Source organism: Penicillium pulvis (assembly GCF_028828015.1).
Source record: "Penicillium pulvis strain IBT 33274 chromosome Unknown contig_7_segment1_segment0, whole genome shotgun sequence".
Lineage (NCBI taxonomy): Eukaryota > Fungi > Ascomycota > Eurotiomycetes > Eurotiales > Aspergillaceae > Penicillium > Penicillium pulvis.
This window is the reverse complement of record NW_026643079.1, coordinates 3192073-3204430: the sequence shown is the minus strand read 5'-3', so window position 1 is coordinate 3204430 and position 12358 is coordinate 3192073. Positions and strand designations below refer to the sequence as shown.

Genomic DNA, 12358 nt, shown 5'->3' with positions numbered 1-12358 from the left:
ATTGTGACCTGAGCTGCTCCAGTCGGAGCCTGAAATTGTCACATCAAAGCTGTCTCTTATGTGGAGAGAAATTGCCGGGGCACACTTGCGATCAGAAAGCGTCAACCTCTTCTAAGTCGTTCCCACACCACCCAAAATCAACGCCTGAGAATACTCACGCAGCATTCTACCCTGCACTCTCGTTTATTTTCCTCGCTGCATCTTCCGTATCTTCATACCAGGTCTACTCCCTATGTGACAGAGGTTGTCTGTCCCATTTCCGATTAGAAATCGACTGCGTGTTTTACGTTGTTCCCCCACCACCACTCAAGCTTAACATTTACACTTTTTTTCTTCTTTGCCCTATCGTTGATCTTCCTTCTAGTATCCTGCACATTTGTGTACCAGGAATACTTCTTATTTGACAAACATCTTTGCTGCATCTTGCGATCACAGCCAGTATCTTTTGTGTTGTTCCCACACCACCACCAAAAGTTCTCCTCCTGAGAATTCCCACTTGACATTTCGCACGCCGTTCTTGCTTGTTTGCAGAGCTTTTGCTCTTATCCTCCCATATTACGTGCTGCAACCCACTTTCAAAGCTTTTGTCATTTTCATAACGACATGGCGCCGCGAGAGATCCCGGGGTTTTACTACGGTACGCAACCCCAAGTTTTTCGTGAGCTGAGATCGACAGCTGATAGAATTTACAGACCCCGAGAAAAAAAAGTATTTTCAGATCCAAGCAAATCATGTTGCACCTCCAGGAGCATCATATTCCAATGATAGAGTCAAAAGAAGACGCACAGAAGCAAAGGTTTGTATGCCTTCCCATAGGAAAGAACAATAATTATTAACAGCTGTTTTAGAAAGAACTTGAGCAGGAACAGATCGCCCAACGCATACAGAAAGAGAAAGTACGCAAAGGAGGTATTTTTTATCATCCATTTATCAATGGAGGGAGAGAGATTGGATCCCAGCATCTTTCAACTGCAGCCAGACAGGATCAGCAGGCCCGAACTTTTGCGAGTCAACTTCATCGAAAGAATCTTTGCAAGCTGAAGGGTTGGCAACACGACCTGTCCATTAAGTCTCTTTTCCAGCATCCTCAGACTGGAGATATCTTCGCTGGTTCGTCCTCCTTCTATGCAAACATATTGACAGGGTCGACTTATGAATGTTAACCTATCGAATAGTCGGGCAAGACGGCCCGCACGGTGTATTATTGTAAGTTTCTTATCCGCTCCGTTATCAGTTCACAATTACTGACAAGAGAGTAGCGCAACAAACGCAGATCCGGCGCTTGGAGAGCGGACCCACGAGCAAGGCCATCTATATCTTGCCTTAAAATCTACTGTACGCAAACTCAATATATGAAACATGCCTAGAAACTCACAAAACTTCATTATAGGTTTCTTCGGTCTCCCTGAGTCCGGCAGAGTATATTCTGTAAGCTTCTATATGGGCCCATGTGCGTTCTCATTCAATACTAACAAGCTCCAAGCTTAGCAACGGATGACCTCAGCGGAAATTCATACCTGATACCCCACAGATTTAAGGAGTTTGGAGATCTTGATTTCTCTGAAGAACATGGTACGTGTTACCCCACCAAAATGTCTTATCATCTAGACCCCAAACTCATGCACTGCCGTGTGGATTCAGTTTCTGCCATACCGACAGCAGCTGCCAGGGTTGACTCAACTTTATTCTCCACCGCAGCCTGTCCCACAAAGGACAAGGCCTTATTTGCCGTAGGCACCTCAGAGGGTCTCCACACCCTTGAAGGATCGCGTGACCGATGGACATATTCAGACAAGCCATTCCCGCAAGACGGAATACAAAAGTTTTCCCGGCGGCCTGATAGCTCGCATGCATGCGTTACAGCAGTGGATTGGCTTTCCACGAATGTGATCGCATCGGGTCTACGGGACTCGACAGTATTTTTGCACGACTTGCGCAGCAATAGCAGTGCCGCACGTTTGCAGCACCCGCACACAGTGTCGAAGCTCCTCAGGGTCGACGAGCATCGAATTTTGGTTGCCGGCCATGACGCTGTAAGCATTTTTTCTTCTGTTGACTGGGTATTCACTGACTCCAACATACAAATATAGCTGCAAATTTACGATATCCGATTTGCGCCAAATGGCGTGCAGCGCCGACCAAATCCGATTGCCAAGAGCCACACTGCAAGTCGGCCATACCTGACTTTCCAAGGCTACTCACCGTCTGCAGTGCCACAAATGGACATCTGCGAGGAGCTGGGCCTTCTTGCGAATGGTATATAAATACCCCGGAAGATTTCTATATTGGAAGGATATCTCGGCTGACAAGATGCATAGGCTCGGATACCCAGAAGGTGCAACTGTTCTCATTAAGAACAGGGGCAGAGGTGGCCTCCCCGCTCGAAGATCATAAATACTCGCATCCTATCGAAGCTCTGCGATTTGGCAACGGTGAGGAGATATCGGCAGGTGGAACGGGGGTGCCGAGCCTGCTAATTGGCTCGAACAAGAGGATCGATGAGTGGAGGTGGTGAGAGGGGTGGGCTTTAATCTTTTTTTTTTGTTAAATTAGCTTTAGCATATATCGTTAGCATTTACGTGATACCGAGTGTTGTGGGAGAGGCCATCTTCCACAACCATCATAGACCCTCTAGCTCTCACTAACGATTCCTAATACCCATCGTAATCCTCAAAACTATCTTCTGATATGTCTTCGGTCGTACCTCACTTGGGCAATAGCGCCTTGTCCGAGAAGAGGCCAAATATGCGTCTACAGCCTTGCGGTGGAGTGCAATAAGAGAAAGGTTAGGAAGCAGTCGGGCGATACGGTCATTTCGTCTTTCCATGGATCTCGCTTCATTCCAATGGCTAGAGGCCCCGGATGTTGCCACATGTCGCCCTCGCCACTTTCTGGAAGAGGATGAAGACTCCGTGAGTGTAGATCATGAAGCTATCTGGGTATCCTCCCTTTATCTTTATAGTAAAAACGATATCCATGGTTATACCTATTCAACGCAAAATTCCGTCTATGCTATAAAGTGCATATTAAAAAAAAAGTACCATACATGCACGCTTGAAGCCAGCGTAAACAGCTCCTATGGCATCATGATATACTCTTAGTCTTACAATTGAAAGGACACAAACATAAAGAAACGGGTATAATTCATTCGCATCTCAAGATACCATGCAACCTAACCAACAGCAAATGCATCAAGTAACAGAAACCACTCATCGTACTCCAAATAGTGAAACAGATGAAACCCTTTAGTCCAAACCACCAGCTAGCCACTCCCCAACCTCAACACCAATGCCCTTGGCCAACTCGCCAATCCAGTCTCCAGAAACGTTAACACACCATTTCTCCCCTGCATCTGCACTGGTATTTCCACTAGCAGTCGTTCCAAGACCACCATGGTGGCCCGATGCCGGTACAACCAGACGCAAACGACGAAGTGTGGCTAACTCAGCGTAGATCTGGTCCGCGACTGCACCTGTGCGAATGGGATTCTCTGGAGGATTGGGGTCGATGGCGTGGTAGATGGCTAGGAGACGCTCGAGTGGGAATGGGCGCGCCGTGAGAATTGTAGAGGGCCCTGTGATACCGGAGCCACCTCCCATGGCAGACGTAGTCGCTGAAGAGGTAGCAAAAGCAGAGGAGAGAGTAGATTTTGTAATACGGGTCTTGGTCCGTTTACCCTTTTTGTTTGGAGTTGAAGGGTCGTCTTTAGCGGCTTGTCTCATTTCTTCCGCTTGGGCCTGGGAAAGAACCTTGAGACGTCGGCGGTGGTGAGCGCGCTTGTTACGTGCAGAAAGCGAGGAGGAGGAGAATTTGGAGAAGAAGATCGTGTCCAGGCGTTGTGGGGTATGTGAAGCGACGTATGCAGATGTCAAGATTAGGGTCGAGAAGTATGGCAAAGAGGGCAGTCCTGAACGGGCGACGCCGGTCGATAAGGGCTTCCGGAAGGTATTGCTCGGGGCAGAAGAGTCCTCGGGCACAATGCGGTGAACAAGGGCTGATTCACCTTGGTGTCTGAAAAGCGCCCTGTTCTTGACGAGAAGTCGCGCAAAGTCCCACTCGGTGTTGCCAGGGGGTACTTCACCCTGCACCACGGGAGCCACGAATTGGGGCCATAGCCTCTCGCAAATAGATCGAAAGTTCGGGACCGAGCCGGCCGTCGGTCCAACCAATGCATCATAAATGGTCGAAACAAAATGTGGATATACGCGAGAGATGATTTCCTCAGGCAGACCTTCAATCGTGGGCGCGGGAGAAGCCATCAAGATATTGATCATCTCTTTCCGAGTGTATGGCGGGAAGCTAATATGAGGAACGGACGCACTTTGGAGGAATAGTGGTCGTGGGGTCGAACTAAGGACTAGAACAACACAAAGCGACGGAATCTAGGAATTTGTTAGTGCTGACCTAAAGGGCACGACTCTGGGGATAATCTTTTAACGTATACTCACAATTTCCCCAAGCCGAGCCAGCGCTGAGAGCAGGGTTGGTGGCGCCTCTCTTTGCCTATCAATCTCATCCAATACCAAGACAAAGTTTCCTTGTTTCTCTGCAGGCCTCGCGGCCAGACATTCCTCCAGGAGGACGACCAGAGTACTAACATGCTCGCATCGACCCTTTCCGAACTTCTCCCACTCGTCTTTCTGGCCAAATGCCTCCAATGTATTCCAAAGGATCTTCGTCAGCAGATGTCGGCCGGTAATGCACTCGGTGCTTCGGACTACAGCATGGGGTGCTTCAAGGGCAGCAAGAACCCCCCGTACAATTGTCGATTTGCAGGTCGCGGAGACACCGTGAACAACCACAGTCGACGGATTGGGTAATTGGGGCTGTAGCGTCAAAACAGTAGATTTAGCAATTGGTGCAAGACTTGTGGTCAGTTCATTGCGGAGCATCTCGACGCCGCGGAGAAACTTACATGAAGCAGACTGGCAAGTTGTCGCGCCTGGACATCCCGGCATGGCCATTGTGCGCTCAGAGAGCGGGCAATGTCAGCGGGCTGCATGAAGCGTGGATAATGCAAAGTTACTCCCGCTGGAATGCAATGTTGTTTTGCAGGGTCGAAAGGATGCGGACTGCGGACCCAGCTTGACTTCCCCGAAGGTCCATTAAAGTCACGTGGTGTCGCGACGCGTCGATAAGCTTTATCACGGCACCCATGCTATATACAGGGTTATTGATTTTGGTTTTGGGTATGAATTTTACAGAAGGAGAAAATTGGGAGAAATGAATTCAATTCCCGCTGCTAAGAATGGAACCGGGTCAAACGTATTGAAGTATGAACATGTATTGCGGCCAAGTAGGCCAACTGGGATACAAGGTGTACCACTAGTATCACCCAGTCCTGAAAAAGAAATTCAGATCTAGTTATTTAGTAGCGCCTCGAATCCTCCATGAACACATCTCCAAGTGGAAACCCCATTGATAAGGAGTCTTGGTCACCCAACGTTCGGTTGTCGATCAGTGTGTGCAGGCCTACACACTGAACAGATGCGCTGTCAAATCAATGAAAACGCAAATACATGCTTGTGAAACGACATGATGATAGAAATGAAACGAGAGAAGGAAAATGGGAAAGGAAATAAAATGTTGTGTGAAAACAAGGGCAGGAAAGGAACTGAATTTCCAAAACCTGACGCACCAACGGCAGCAATGAATCTCATCGCCTGTTATGGGGGTCAAATCCTGGAAAGTATTGAAGATCAGCGTGTACAAATGGGGTTGAAGACGGTAAAAACGAGTCAAGAGGGAGAATTCGGGCTGTTGCAATGATGGAATGCAGAATGCAACAAGTAAATCTTGCCATATAACGGAATGGACATTGCTTTACACAGGTAGAAATCCGATGTGTCAAAGGTGATGAACGGTCCACGTAAATGGAAGAAAATGCAGCAACCAAGAGAATCATGGTATGTGCAGCCGAGCCACAGTCTGATGATAATCTTGAATGGAGATCCGTGAAATCATGAAAAAAAATATCGTGGTATCGTGTCGATATGAATACAAGGGGAAAGGGATGAACGGTATTCACAGAAAAAGCTTTCCGATCCCCCATTTAGAAGTAGTTGAAAGAGTCATCATTGGTCGGCTCGAAGGGTGGGTGCTGGGAGTCGTAAGACGGGTTCTGCGTAGCAAAGTTTGACGGGGAAACAGGCGCAGGGAACATCAAAGAGTTCTCGTTGCCTCCGCTGGGGGAGTGTTCGCAGTAGAGCTCGACGCAGGGGTGGGCGGGAAGGTCTGGAGACCGTAATCATTGATACTAGAGGCCATCTCGCTCTTCTTGGGCCGGGGGTTGGCAAGCTGGTTGGTGCTGTTAATCTCGCGCAAGGTGTGTTCGCTGTTCGTGCGAAGATGAGTCTCAGCCACAAGAATCTTGCTGGCGATGCGGCGCCCATGCGGGGTCTGACGGATAGTAGGAAGGACGGGACGGATAGCCTCGATAATGCGATTGCAAGTCTGCGGATCCGCATTATCCAGAGCCGTCTGGATGACATAGTTTCCATACTGATGACGCAGGCAGTCTGCAAACATATCGCTGTTGATCATCTCATCAATCATCTCACGGCGGACGGGCTTTGAGCATGTGCGCAAACATTTTTCAACAACATTGGAGCTGAACTTATGCATGGCCAACTTGATCACGTTGCCAAGGAAGCCCTGGCAGATAGGTGTGGTGAAGCTTGGCTCATTAAGGTCCAGGATGTATTGGACGACATAGTTGCCGAAGGGGTCCTGGACAAGTTTGTAGGAGTGGTCGGTGATCTGAGAAACCAGGTGTGCCTTCTGAGCACCTGATGCATGGTCAATGCAGCGCTGCAGGACGCAGCATCCATGGCGGTGAGTACCGACTACGATGCACGCGCCGCCAACAGCCTCATAGATGAAATCAGCATCCTCAGAACGGAGACGGTTGAGGCACTTCTGGATGACGTGGTTGCCATTGAGGTCCTTAACCAGATCAACAACGTGATCAGCAAGTGCATCGATCACAGTCTGAGTCTGCTCATGGGTAGAGATGGTCTCAATCATTTTCTGAAGCGCACGTGTTCCATGCTGATTGAACGCAATGGTGACCAGCTGAGGGGCCGCATTGTCAATCAGAACAGTGCGCTGCTCATCATTGGCCAGGTCCAGCAATTTCTGAACAAGGTAGTTGCCAAACGGATCCATCATCAAGTCGGTCACATGCATGTAAGTCTCACTAAAGATAAGCTGAACGTTCTCGGGATTATCATCATCCAGCTTTCGCTGCAAGTATCGGCACCCGTGCTGGTCCTTGCAAAGACTGTACAGCTCGCCCTTGTAGTGCTCAAGGGGGTGGATGAAGCGATTCTGCTGCTGGCCGTCGAAACGATTCTGCTGAGAGGCATCGAAACGATTCTGCTGGGAGATCTGCTGAGGAAGATCTCGGCTAATCTGGTACTGGGAGGCCTCTCCCTCAGTTGCACGTCGTAAATTGTTTCCACCACGGATTGGACCATCATTGGCACGATAGCCATTGCTGGCATGGTTGGAATAGGCACCGTAAGGGTTTGGTTCAGCGTAACTTGGCATCATTTGACTGGGATGGGCACCATAAGCCTGCATGCCCTGGTTGAATGCGGGGAATGGCATTCCAACGGGAGCAACAGAGCCGTTTATACCGTTGATGCCGTTGTTGGACATGGGCGAAGTAATCTGGGGCCCAAAAGGCGCAGCGCTTGCCTGCAGCATCGTTTGACCAGACTGGTTGTTGTGGTTCGGGGATTCTGGAGATCCTCGGGCCTGGTGGGAATGGATACCGTTTGAAATGCGCCCAACGCTGACGTTGCTGACGTTGCTGGCATTGCGGTGATGAAGGTGGTCAGCATGGGTCTTGGGTGGAGTAATGGCGGCATCGAAGCCTGTGCCCCTGACTGTAGGTACATCATTGGTCGAGTACGACACCCGGGCACTGGGGCGGCTGTGGGAGGGAACGGGAGTCATAGACTCGTCAGAGCGCTCGTTGGGGAAAACCAAGCCACCCTCAAGAGAGTGTCGAGCATGGTGGCGGTGAGCAGAGCTGTGGTCCTCAGTCTGACCTCCCAGGCGATCCAAGCGGATGATGTCAGTGAGGCTCTGGGGCATGCTCTGGTGGGAAGAGCGGTTGCGGTTATGGTAGGAATAAGTTTCATGGCCCGAGGTACGAGAGTTTGCCAGGTCGTGAGCATCCGGATTGGCCGCCAGCTAAACAACGAAGTTAGAACAAGTCCATAAACAAAGGAAAACTGATTGAATTATTCACTTACCATGTTCGTACCCTCGCGGCGAAGAGTTGGGAACTTGTCGTCGGGTTCAGTCATTCTGATATAGCCTTTGATATCGGGAGTAGACAGACGGGGTTCGTCTTTGGCAAATGATCTGTCATCGTCATGGAAAAAATGCTTCACAGCCGAAAATGAGTCGAAGCCAGAAGTAGCATTATGGCCATTCATGTAACCGTTGGTGTTGCCATTAGTATTGCCGTTCATGTGGCCGTTCATGTGGCCGTTCGCGTGGCCATTGGTGGGGCCATTCATATGGCCATTCATGTTGGGTCGATATGGGTTGTAGTGGTTGTTGGAAGGCATCGAGTTGCGGTGTCTAATATCAAGTCAATCACGTTGTTCGGTGAAAGTCGAAGGTGCATAATGAGACAAGAAAAAATACACAGAAAAAAGTAGAGGCGGGGCGATTTTGAAAAACATTGAAAGCGAAACGCGAGAGAAAGGTGAAAGAAAAAAAAAAACTTACGATGAGCCGCGGATAGTTGAAGGATCGATGCTAGTATCGAACAAAAAGCTGTCCTTCTCAGAGTTCCGGCGAGACCCAGGAAGGGAGTGAGCAACAAAACGGTCCACAGATTGGGCGTGCGAATGGTTAGATTGAGGAGCTTGGGGAGAAGTAACGTTGGAAGGAGCAAAAGCACTGAAGAAGCCAGGAGATGAAGTCACGCTAGTAGGTGGGAAGCGTGCAGATCTTCCTGCACTAGACAAAGTCGGCTCACGATACTCGGGAGGGGTAGTGGGTTCACTGGCGCGGCCAGCAATACCGGCTTTGGCAAGATCGCGTGCAAGCTTGTCCATCTCGATCTTTTCCTTTTCGTGCTGGATATCGAGTAGTTTCATGTCTTCTTCAAAACGCCGTTTTTGTTCACGCATGTACTCAATATGCTGTCGTTTCTTCTCAAACTGCGGGTTGTCAGACGAAACTCATGATAGAAGGATAAAATGGATGAAAAGAAAATGTGTGAAGGTGATAGTAGGTTTGATCAAGATGATGACGCGTTGAGAATACGTCTTAAAATGATCAAAGTTGAATGTCAAACAGGAGATGGAAACGGAATAAAAGAGGGGAGTGGAAGAAGGAAAGGGATATGGGGTAAAATCAAAGCGGAGAATCTTATAATTCGTGGAGGCAAGGTGAAGTAAGATCGATTCAACTTCAATTCCACATGACGACTTAGAAAGTGACATAGAAATTTGAAGTGAATTTCGACCTGATGTTTGCTTGGCCCAGAGTATCCTTGTGTAGGCAGTATACCTTTAAATCAGATACTCAGAAGGCAACGACACCAGGTAGGCTCAGTGAATGTCCAAGCCTGAGTCGATGTGACCTCACTTGAATCTGTCTGAAGGCAGGAGGCAACAATGTAATGATGTGATGTTGGTGATTGGCAAAGGGAAATGAGACCACGGCAACAAATCACACACAATCATGGGCGTTAGGGCATCGATTGATTGACACAGACAGAACTTGATGTCCAAGCCACTCTACCAAATGCCGTTCCCGTTGTCAGATCAATCAACACACCTAACGCCGAGGGTTTATGCAAACAGATAATAAACTTTATTCTGTATGCATAGCCCTGCACCAATCTGTGGATTTGTGCCATTGGTCCAACGCGCGCAAATTGAACTGCAGAATAACCAAGGAAATATTTATACGCACCGACGACAGCAGGTCCAGGGGGTCGGGCATCGGGGTCGACCCCTGGTTCAAGAAGTTCCAAGACGAGAGCTTGCTCGAGTCTGTGGTGAATCGACGTTGCAGGTTGGCGCGAACATCGCTAGTTGGTCGTGAAAAGCCCGACCCAAAGTTCGAACTCCCCGGCGAGAGGGGGTTATAAGTCGACTCGGAGGGAGGAGAGCGCGGGGAAGGGAATCGCAGCTCATCGAGGCGTTCGCTCAGCCCGTTTTTGAAAGCCATGATGGGCAGAGCAGGCAAATTGTTCCACTATAAACATCCAACGTCTGGCGTCAGCAGTAGTTCTCCGAAGTTCGTCGTAGCCTGCGGAGTGCTTTTTAAGACATTGGGGTACAGCAATGACAGCGCCCCCCCAGCCCCAAATTTCCACGCCACGAGGGATTCGGTGGCCGGCCAAGGGGTGCTTTTTGACAGGTGTGTGGCCGAGCGGTGTGGTGTGTCGCAGGCTGTCCTTAAGTAAGGGGGGTCGAGAGGGGCCGGAGGGGTGGTCGGAGATGATCTGCGCAAAACGGATCCCACTCACACAATGAACGCCTCGAGAGAAGGAGGATGATTGACGATCAGGATCCAGCAGTCTACTAAGTAAGTAGATGCATCTATAGGTGGTTTTGTGCGGCGAGAGAAAAAATCAACAAGCGCTGGTTGTACCTGGAAAATGCGGAGATCAGCCGCAGGGAGTCGCAGAGTGGGATGGAGGAACTTACCGCTAAACCCTCCACTTAGCGAAACACGGTAGTCCGAACAAACGAGTGTGTTCACAAAGACAATAGTACAAGAGACCTAACAATATGCCAAAGGAAGGATACAAGAACTGTTGTACAGGGAGATGGTAGGGGAAGAAGAAGAAAGGAGGAGAGGCTGGGAGAGGAAGGGGAGTGATCCAGAGCGGGGAGTCTCTTCGCAACCCTAATCGGGAATGGCCGTAAGAACTCCCTTTTTTTTCGTTTTTCTTTTTTTTTTAGGAGATTGATTGGGCTCGCTTGTGGTAGATTTTCTTCAAATTAAACTACAGGTTTAGGGTTGGTGAAAATCTATAATCACGTAGCTATTTTCTTTGATCTTAGTATCCGACCGTGTTTGTAACCAGTCTCAGCTTAACCCATATCATTGGCTTTTATGCCCCCAAATTCGCCCCCATCGTGACCCCAAACATCATGACCAAAAGTCCTGATTCAAATGATATGATTAATCATTTCAAAAATCTCCAAATACCGTAAATCTAGTGCGAAATTGACGGCCACAGCAGATGATCGACCACAGTTACTCGGGAATTGCTCGGGGCCAAGGCATGATTGGAGAGGCTGCACCTGTACCACCAAGATGCAGCTATCTTTGCGCCCCCGGGGAGAGTCCAGCCCGGGGTATATGGTCAATCACTATGACAGAGGCTCGATCCCTCTTTTCTCGGTCGCCTTGTTTCTTATTTTGTGTCTTTCCACCATGTTTAATTCTATAGTGGACTGGAAGATGGTTGGTTCTGTTGTACCTTTAGGACCTTTTCCGATGACTTTTTCACTTTTTTTTTTTTTTTTGCCTCCCATAGCGCAAAAGCTATTGACTCGATTTCGGTCGCGCAAGGGGGTAGAGGAAAGCGGAGAGAAAAGAATGCGCTGTTCGCGAGCGTGGCAGCTGCAGATGCATGAATCCACGCCAATTGAGTAGCCACTGTATCATTTTAGGCGAGTGGAGACGCGCCGAGTGGTGCTGCGAGGATGTGACAGCGGATCGCCCTCTAAGATGGTTAGCCACCGCACGGGGCGACTAGTACCTGGATCGGACAGGTTTCGGTGGGAACGGATTTTATCTTTACGGAGTAAATTCTGCGGAGTCCAGAATACTTTATTCATGGTTTCCTTTGTTCCCAAATGTCACTTAGAAATAAGGATTTCCCTAGACCTGGGTCTAATCGCGTGCTCGGATGGTTCGCGCCGCGGCCATTTGGCGCGATTCCCAAGGTTCATATCATTCTCAGTCCGAGAGATCCATGGTTCCGTCCTGGAAACAAAGACACATGGCTTTGGTCTTTTAACCTTTCTATAATTGCAATAGTCCTGAACACAGTGATTTTTTCTTTTCTTTTCTTGGGAAGTGGACTTTTTCCCCTCGTTACCGATAAGGACTCGACTGGCGAGATGAGCGGTGAACGTGATACAAGCCATTGGCGCTGATCTTGTCCTTTAGAGCCCCTGATCCACCGAATGACGAGCATACCACCAGTGTTTGTGGAGATCATGCATCAAATGAACCCCAATCTCCCTTCTCGGAGAACGGATCGCCAATCATCACGGACCACTTGTTGCCCCTCATACCCTGGTCTTTAAGTCATGATTTATTTCCGTATGATTTGATCTTCAAGGCTGGAATCTTTTCCGATTCT

At 49.0% G+C, this 12358-nt stretch overlaps 3 protein-coding genes across 3 annotated transcripts; 1 reads left to right on the top strand and 2 right to left on the bottom strand.

The window, feature by feature from the left end:
- Nucleotides 1-603: 603 nt before the first annotated feature.
- Nucleotides 604-2515, top strand: N7503_009162 (uncharacterized protein; the record flags this gene model as incomplete). Its single annotated transcript, XM_057068709.1, has 10 exons — nt 604-637; nt 693-796; nt 849-1110; nt 1176-1206; nt 1260-1335; nt 1391-1428; nt 1484-1572; nt 1642-2033; nt 2091-2256; nt 2319-2515. The coding sequence occupies 10 exons, from the start codon at nt 604-606 to the stop codon at nt 2513-2515; spliced, it is 1389 nt and encodes a 462-aa protein (XP_056919564.1).
- Nucleotides 2516-3245: 730 nt separating this feature from the next.
- On the bottom strand, nt 3246-4964 carry N7503_009161 (origin of replication complex subunit 5 family protein; the record flags this gene model as incomplete). The annotated part of the gene is made up of 2 exons (XM_057068708.1): nt 3246-4382; nt 4449-4964. The coding sequence occupies 2 exons, from the start codon at nt 4962-4964 to the stop codon at nt 3246-3248; spliced, it is 1653 nt and encodes a 550-aa protein (XP_056919563.1).
- Nucleotides 4965-6162: 1198 nt separating this feature from the next.
- On the bottom strand, nt 6163-10805 carry N7503_009160 (uncharacterized protein; the record flags this gene model as incomplete). Its single annotated transcript, XM_057068707.1, has 6 exons — nt 10686-10805; nt 10505-10629; nt 9946-10230; nt 8749-9185; nt 8265-8598; nt 6163-8202 (listed from the first exon to the last, which is right to left on the bottom strand). The coding sequence occupies exons 3-6, from the start codon at nt 10201-10203 to the stop codon at nt 6163-6165; spliced, it is 3069 nt and encodes a 1022-aa protein (XP_056919562.1). The 5' UTR covers nt 10204-10230; nt 10505-10629; nt 10686-10805.
- Between the last annotated feature and the right edge of the window lie 1553 nt (nt 10806-12358).